Here is an 8310-nt window from a genome sequence, read left to right on the forward strand (position 1 = left end):
GGACGAGTCAGCTCCCCTTTATCTAGTAGCTCTAAACTGAGTTATGACGTCACAAGTGAAATTTATCTGAGTTTTCATGTAAAAGGAAAGCAACTATAGTGTATAGTCGAGGTTTATTACTTTGTAAATAATTTAATTTTAATGTTATATACCATTTATCGAATATATTATATTCGACTTTTTCTTTTCTCTCTCTCCTGGAATTTACACGCAGACTCATAAAACCAGCAGCACACGTGTTCGATAAATTGTTTTCCTGCGTTTTCACTGACCGATACCCAGATAGCACAAAGATGAACATATATAAGCTCATAGAGAATTCATTTTAAAGAAAACATACAGAATTAGAAAAATGAATATCTGAAGAATTCTTGAAGAATTAGTCTCAATCAGTTTGCCTTGAAGTATTCTTCTGAAGTTCATTATAATGAATACTTCGCGATTCAGTACTGTGAATACTTTAAGAATTTATGAGGAATTATTTGTCATATATGCGCGAGTATCCGCTAACCGCCATCCGGACGTTCTTGTGCAGCGTGTTACCACGTGCAATATTTTGTGTGCGTAACGTTATGTGCAATTAATTTTGTGCAATGGTTTTATTGTGTAAAAGAAAGAATCGAACGACGAGAACCGAAACGGAAGAATCATCCGATTGTCAACGAGCTTCGGTTGAGAGTATATCATTGTTGAGTGAGAAATTATAATAATGGTGTAATGTTACTGCATATTAGATGTGTACATACATTGGATAAATATTTTGTAATCCTCTTTGTTCTAACACTATTCCCCTTGAATTCATAAAGTTTACATTTATTGAATTCGAGATGAATACTTTAAGAAGTTGTCAGGAAAACGATTTATGGTGCATGTAACTTCCTCTGTCACTCTTATTGTATTCTTCTATGAATTCCTAAAGAATTAAAATTCTTTTCATGAAAAAAGAAAACTTAAAGAATACTTTGTGAATTCAGTGTGCTATCTGGGCCAATCAGGATGCGTCAGGTGACCCAAGGCTGCATCCTGATTAGCTCTCGCTAGCTATAAGGGAGGAGCAAGCGATCTCAGGTAGCGGAAAAGTAGAGGAGCTGCTTCATTTGTAAAGCCCAATGTCCACGATGCTAAAACTTGGTCCAAGTCCTTGGTCCGAGAAACGTATAGCCAATAAAATTGCCGCTTTTCCGTAGAAGCTACAAATTGATTGGTTACAAATTTTTCAATCCAAGAACTTGGATCAAGTTCTAGTATCGTGGACATTGGCCTTAAAAGTCAGAAGACGCTGTTGAGTTCGGGTTGTTTGTAACTAGTCTGAAAAGGTCACTCGAGTTTGGTTGGGGAAGCGTGATTGCGGCTCGGAGCGTTTAGACCGACCCAGAAGGGAAGAACTTGCGCTTACGGCAACTGGTTTCCATTCTCCTAAATCCATTGTTGTGTTTTCTTTTATTTGAATTTGTTTCTGGCCGTATTGTTCTTCTAAAGAAGATAGAAGACTGCGAAGCTCTTTTCGAGAGATACATTAGTAAGCACTTGAAGCAACTATGTCTTAAATCGACTTACAATTAGCTTATTAATTATAAAATATTAAGTTCAACCTGTTTATATTAGTTTTGGGAGTAGAGTAATTGTGGCGCTGTAAACACACACACACACATATGAGACAAGATTCGCACGTGGTCATATGTTAATTCTTTAGTTTAGCTACAGCACCTCCGAAATCTGAAATTAGGCTCATGCGACGCGTTTTCACTCGAAACGAACGAATCTGGCAGAAAAACGCGTCGCTCTGTCACGCAGAGATATTAATTGTTCAAGTTAACCACTTTTAGGGTTAAGAAACTTACGACACCTACATCCGCCATTGGATTCGAGCCGCTATACGTCACCTCAAGCATGCGCACGAAGTCTCCTGTTGCAGACGAATTCTTGCAATCTCCCATCACTGGCTCTGTGCTGTGGAATATATTCTCTTCTTTAGTCACGTGTAAGTACAAAGTGAACTTTTAATTAAAGCAGAGAATATGTTCTCTGCTTCAGAATACAATATAATATATAAATTCAAAGTACAGCGTATTCTTGGTTAGTAAAGCAGAAAGTACTCTGCATTGAACTCTGTGTGACAGATTTCTTAACCCTAAATAAAATTGTCAACTTTAACAATTAATTATCTCGCTTCGCGGGGTCAGAGCGACACGTTTTTCCGCCAGATACTTTCGTTTCGCGTAAAAACGCGTCGATTGAGGCTAATTTCATCGAGTTGCTGCAGCTAAACTGAAGAAATATCTAAATTTATATAAAATATCTTGTAGAATCTAACCGGGCTTGGATGAAAACGTGACGATGGATACAGATGCGAGTAAAGTTGCTGGCGAAGAGGCAAACGTGTCAACGTCAGAACAAGATAAAGAAGAGATAGACGTAACTTTTGAAAGCGTGTTCAAGGATAAGTTGCTAAAAGACATAGAACACGAGACGTTGCTGCTAAAGAAACGAATGGCGGAGAAACACAAGGAATGGTTAGCTATTAAGAAATATGAGAACAAAGAAAGAGCTGCAATTGCCAAGATAAAGGAAACACTAAAGGAAGGAATTATAGAAAGCGATGAGATTAACACATCGATGTTGGACCCAGAGAAGACAGGAGTTGCAATTGACTCTGCCGTATTCACCTCCCACCCTCCAGATATCGCACCGGCAATTCTGAAAGAAGCCACCGAGACAATTGCACGCGAAAGTCATGCAGTTGCCGGCGAAAATATATCTGATATTGGACAAGAAGCTTCACCAAGCGATCCAGCAGCAATAACAACTGCTTTGTCGACTGATGAAGTAACTAACCATGTTGGAGATGCAATGATAATTTCTAACGACGAGACGCAGATGAACAGTCCATCGGTGCAGCAGCATGGTAGGCACGAATGCACATTGGTTTATTAGATAAAAATTTCTCTTCCAGAATATCCATTTCTTCTTATAATGCGCATAAAATAGTAAAGCCAGCGGCACACAATGCTCGTTTGCTCGCTGGTTTGCTTGCGTGCACCTTCACTAGCTGGTGAGAGCCGGTCCAGGATTCCACGTAATAAGTCAGATGCCTTAAGATTGCATCTTGATTGGCTCTCGTTAGCCAGCAAAAATACACGCAAGCAAACCAGCAGGCAAGAAAGTATCGTGTTCCGCTGGCTTCAATTATAAGATAACCCGACAGCACACGATATTATTTTTTTTATTGCATTGCTTACGAGAGATACAATCGGGATTAAAGTCAACAGCACACGATACTAGTTTTCCTACTGGATTGCCTACGAGAGCCAATCAGGGTTTGGCTTTAAAGGCCTGTGTCCACGATGCTAGAACTTGGTCCAAGTTCTAGTTCCGAGAAATATGTGGCCAATCAACTTGCAGCTATTCCATAAAAGCTGCAAGTTCATTGGCTACACATTGCTCAGAACTGGAACTTGGATCAAGTTCTATTAGGTCTAGTAGGAAAAATAGTGTCGTGTGCCATTGGCTATACTTTGATGAATACTTTCGTATGATTAATTTTTGTCTTCTGTTTGACAGAATACGGTGGAATGTCTTCTCTTAGTATTCTTGCTATACAATATAGCGATACTGATTCAGATACATCTGAGACGCCAGATTCTACTGAAATTCCAAATGAGGTGTCACAGACACAGATACAAAATTTACAGCAATATCGTACTCAAGAAGATTCATTAAGTGAAAGTGATAGCGAAGATGATTGTACCAGTGATACCGAAAGTAGTAGTAGCAGTAGCAGCAGCAGCAGCAGCAGCAGCAGCAGCAGCAGCAGCAGCAGCAGCGATAGTAGCAGTGACAGATATTCAGCTAATACTGCAAGTGCTAGCAGGTACATAGCTTTCTATGAAAATAAAATTATAATGTATAATCACTTTTTATGAACGGAAATAATAAACTTTTTGTACATGTTAACTTTTAGAAAGAGAACAAGCGAGGCGGGCTCAGCGAAGAAGGGAAACTATGTACCAAATGAATTTGATAATCTTCCACCAATAGAAGAGTTACAAATTACCATTCCCGAAGTTTTATGTAATATATTAGGCGAGGTATTATCACAATATAAACTTATATCGTATATGTTTAGAAAATTGTAAGATAAATTAATATAGGAGCAAACGGTAACTTCTAAATGTTGGAATGTTAAAGTCTCGTGTATCTGAATATTTCAGATCGAAAAGATAGTGGAACAATTTGTCATCGTAAAGCCAAACCCTGACCAGCCTATACTTAATATGGACACGGTGTTATTCGTGAAGAGAGGATCAAAAACGCTGGGTAAAATATTCGACGTGTTCGGCCCCGTGAAAGAGCCGCGTTACTCCGTTCGCTTCAACGATGCTGAGCATATACGGAACAGCGGTATTGAAGTGAACATGCTAGTTTATTATTGCCCGTCGAATCAAATATACACGAATGTAGTTTTCCTGAACGAGTTGACCAAGTTAGTACTTTGTACAAATGTAGCATACGTTATATGTGATTGCAACAAATTCAAACGAACGTTTTCTCGCAGGATAAAAGCTTGCGACGCGGTTGGCGACGATGAGTCACCTGAGTTTTCTGACGATGAAAAAGAACGTGATTATTATGAAGCGCTGAAGCAGAAGAGTAACAAGAGTTGTTCCGCCGGCAACACTTCGCATAAAAAACCTAGGACAGGTGAGCGTCTCAAATTAATTTGCTACAGTAACTATAAGCGAACAAGTAAATAATTATTGCTAATAAATTTTTAGGATCTGCAACGGACTGGCGATCGAAACATCCGTGGAACGACAATAGAAACAATGCGGGGACCCATTTTGATCCTTTTAATTATGGCCAGCCGGGAAAGCGATATCAGGAAGCGGGAGGAATGGCTTGTTCCATTAGACGGCCTTACCCTTATAATCCACCTTTGCACCATCATCAAAATAATGTTTATTGGCAGCAAGCTCCGCCGCACGTGCGTCCGCTCTCCAACAGGTCATATGGGAGGCAATATTCATCTCCATGTGATACCGGCTATACCGGCTTCTCCGGTAGGCCGAAGCGAATCGGTTGTTACCCGAATTGCGGTACGCAAAATCAAATTCCTCAATTCCCCCTCGATTATCCTCCGCCTTTGTACAATCCCGCAAACGGAATGGTGAATGTCGTCCCATTCGATCAATTTCCGAGTACGTCTTATCCGTACGTAACTGATGCGCTCTCTTATTCGAACTATATACAACCGCCGCCGCCGCCGCCGCCGCCGCCGACCAGAACATATTGGACCCCACCAGTTCCTCCATCGTCAGATCAATCTACACCATAAGTTATAAATATATTTTATAATAATTTTATGTCGAGAAACTTTCGTGCAATTACAATGTTTTACGAGCCGATTGCAAGCTATGTAACATTTCGATAGGTTCGTAAAACAATCATTGTGCAAAGGTATTTTTTTTATGTGCAAAATAGTATTTTTTTACCTCATTATCTTGTGTATATGTATAAGTATGTAATTGTAAAATTATATTTTTACAATTATAAGTTACTATTAATCTTCGCGTGCACGTGCGTGCGTGTGTGTGTGTGTGTACGCATAAGTGTGAGTGAGGACCGTTACGATACTTGTATATTTATATTTTATAAAAAGGTATTTTAATAAATATGCAACTGAAAGTAACGAAAAAATATTTTCTTCGTCACGGCTTACACAAAGATCAAGCGTCCCAGCCATAATTAAATATGTTTAAGTGCTCAACTTGTGTCTCGTGATATTCTGAACAATTTTTTTACAACAAAATACAAATAATGACCGTTTAAGTAATTCTAAAAAAATATGTATATAAAAATTACTAATTCGATTCCCCTCTCCTCTAAATCCCCCTCACTCTACTCTCTTGTTAAAGCCTCATCTACATAGAAGTCGTAAAGTCGTAGTCGTAAGAATAGTCGACTGTGATTGGTCTATTCTTATGTATCTGACGGAATTGACCAATCGCAGTCGATTATTTTTACGACTACGACTCGCATTGTAGACCCCGCATTAAGCCTCCGCTACAATGATTCTCGGTTCTGTCTACAATGGTCGTAGTCGTAAGAATAATCGACTGCGATTGGTCAATTCTTAGGCCCGGTCTACAATGAGTCGTTAATCGTTAGTCAGAAGTCGCAACTATATGTTGATCCTTTTCCTTTCTGGGTGGAAGAAAAAGGACCGACATATAGTTCCGACTTCTGACTAACGACTAACAACTCATTGTAGACCGGGCCTTATCGAGCGACTACGACTACGACCATTGTAGACAGAACCGAGAATCATTGTAGCGGAGGCTTTAGTTGCAAAGCGACCGCCAATCTGGAGTTCGATTTTTGAATGGTTCTTAGCCAATCAACTTGTAACTTTTCTGTAAGAGCAGAATTTTTGCATACGTTTCTCTTTCGAATGATTCGATATCAAGCTCCTGAATTAGTGCAGCCAGACCTAACACAATTACTTCTTTGTTCGTCAAAAGTAATTGATAAGGTCAGCGTTTTACAATTATTTCCAGGTAATTCGACGATCTGAAAATTTATCCACGTATTCAGACCTTTGCCTTCACATGTCCGTGGTGAATGGTGGGAATTCACTATTTTCTTTGTCCTGCTTGAAAGGACCTTATCTTATTATCACGTTTATCTGTATACAGATCTGTATACAGATAAACGTGATAATAAGATAAGGTCCTTTCAAGCAGGACAAAGAAAATAGTGAATTCCCACCATTCACCAACATGGGATAAATATATTTATCGCAGTGAGGAGAACGTTTGACAGTTGGACGTTATTAAATTGCGTATAATATTTATTATTATAAGTGAGATATTTGTACGTGGTATTGTAAAGTGATCTTTACTTTCTTTCTTTTTCGTCAACGGTGTTAAAACATTTGCTTTTTGCAGGTTTTCTCTCTCTCTCTCTAAAAAAAATAATATAAAATCTCTTTTACGCACTTAATTGGAGTAATTAGTAAAAAAATGGGTAATTATAAATTAAATACGTGGAACATAAAATTTAATGTTCTTCTTTGTAATAAAAAATATTCTTTGTATTACAAATCTTCAGGAGGTAATGTCTTTAGTAAACCGCTGAAATCTGGTGAACAAACAAACTCGCCTAACAAATCTACGGATACAGTAAAAGTACCGCCTAAATTCGCTACGAAGGATGATTTTATCGCAACCTGGTTTTCATGGAAGAAAAAATTCTTTGTGTACTTGAAGAGTATTGACGAAGCTAGAGGCGAGAGACAAATGTTGGGTATCATGCTTCTGAACCATATGGGTCCCATTGGCCAAGAAATCCATGGAACGGTTGTTTTCTACGATACCAAACCGATGGAGGATTTAAACGTGTTAATTAAAAAATTTGATATGTACTGCATATATGGGGATAAAAAAAGAGACCGCGAAGACATCGACAAATATACAAACGATTTGAAAGTATGTATATAACTGTTTACCTTCAAATGCGTAATTCTCTTGTAGTTAATTGTACATTTAATCTTTCCAGTCCATCGCTATCGCAAATATGAATTGCGTTGACCCCGCGTTGGTTGTGAAGGAAAAAATTATACAAGATATATGTGCTCAACGTTTCACGGGAATAGTCACGTTTCTCCCAGGATTATATGGAGGAAAACTGATACCGTACTTGCGTTCGTTGGAGCTCGACGGTATTATTCTATTCTGGAAACAGTGCGAAATGGCGCAAAATATGAATTAGGAACCCCCGAGGCAGTCGAACATACCGTTATTGTAATAAACCGAATCATTTGGAAGAACGATGCGCGAGCAGGCGTAATAATGGTCAGTAGCGAATCTACAGTAATCGCTCACTTATTTTCTATTAAATAATGGTATATACCTAGTAGTAGTTTCAAATATCTATATACAAAAAGTTTTAACTCTATATTAAACAAAATATACACAGCATGTTATATCAAATATTTTATCTCTATATAAATTGATATAAATGTTATTTTGTATATAATTGAGAATTATTTTAGATATATGTATACTGCATTTTAAGGGCGAAAATAAATTGGAAATAATCGCTCGACATATTTTCACTCGTTATTTATTAGATTAAAAATGTACATTACGCTTGATCACCAGTCGGCATGGACTTTATGATGTCGGAATTGCCAGGATCTGTGATCGAGAGCGTACAGACACGGAAGTATTTACCGCAGGCTGTACCCAATTCGATATTGTTCCCCGTGTAATGGTGCACGCCAGTTTTCGCCAACATCGCGTCCCAGCA

General features: G+C 38.4%; 2 protein-coding genes across 4 annotated transcripts in view; both read left to right on the plus strand.

The window, feature by feature from the left end:
* The first annotated feature begins 1531 nt into the window (after positions 1 to 1531).
* On the plus strand, positions 1532 to 5697 carry LOC105558752 (H/ACA ribonucleoprotein complex non-core subunit NAF1). Of its 2 annotated transcripts, none has more exons than XM_012006626.1 (7): positions 1532 to 1981; positions 2307 to 2905; positions 3562 to 3871; positions 3962 to 4088; positions 4212 to 4483; positions 4556 to 4701; positions 4776 to 5697. In XM_012006626.1, exons 2-7 carry the CDS (start codon positions 2338 to 2340, stop codon positions 5333 to 5335), a joined length of 1983 nt encoding a protein of 660 aa, XP_011862016.1. In that variant the 5' UTR covers positions 1532 to 1981; positions 2307 to 2337; the 3' UTR covers positions 5336 to 5697. The 2 variants fall into 2 exon arrangements, with proteins under 2 accessions (XP_011862016.1, XP_011862017.1); XM_012006627.1 differs by lacking the exon at positions 1532 to 1981 and adding an exon at positions 1988 to 2076.
* Positions 5698 to 6314: 617 nt separating this feature from the next.
* Positions 6315 to 8310, plus strand: part of LOC105558753 — a 4433-nt gene continuing 2437 nt past the window's right edge. Inside the window, exons 1-5 of one of the 2 annotated variants that reach the window (XR_001008701.1) lie at positions 6315 to 6873; positions 6948 to 7026; positions 7111 to 7487; positions 7558 to 7853; positions 8054 to 8301. Coding sequence is in view for 1 of the 2 variants with exons in the window: in XM_012006629.1 (XP_011862019.1) it covers positions 7023 to 7026; positions 7111 to 7487; positions 7558 to 7770 (594 nt within the window). In the remaining variant the exon portion in view is untranslated. Of the gene's footprint in view, positions 6874 to 6947; positions 7027 to 7110; positions 7488 to 7557; positions 8023 to 8053; positions 8302 to 8310 lie in introns of those variants that run through there. The other variant, XM_012006629.1, reaches the window with a different exon arrangement.

This window comes from Vollenhovia emeryi, unplaced genomic scaffold (assembly GCF_000949405.1).
Source record: "Vollenhovia emeryi isolate VEMERY1.0 unplaced genomic scaffold, V.emery_V1.0 DF939314.1, whole genome shotgun sequence".
NCBI classification, from domain to species: domain Eukaryota; kingdom Metazoa; phylum Arthropoda; class Insecta; order Hymenoptera; family Formicidae; genus Vollenhovia; species Vollenhovia emeryi.

What these genes read in the sequence shown, in the direction of transcription:
- LOC105558752 (XM_012006626.1), top strand. Translation starts at nt 2,338, where the DNA reads ATGGATACAGATGCGAGTAAAGTTGCTGGCGAAGAGGCAAACGTGTCA. An exon ending in TTCCTGAACGAGTTGACCAA is followed by an intron (nt 4,484 to 4,555) that starts GTTAGTACTTTG and finishes GTTTTCTCGCAG; the next exon opens with GATAAAAGCTTGCGACGCGG. An exon ending in GCATAAAAAACCTAGGACAG is followed by an intron (nt 4,702 to 4,775) that starts GTGAGCGTCTCA and finishes ATAAATTTTTAG; the next exon opens with GATCTGCAACGGACTGGCGA.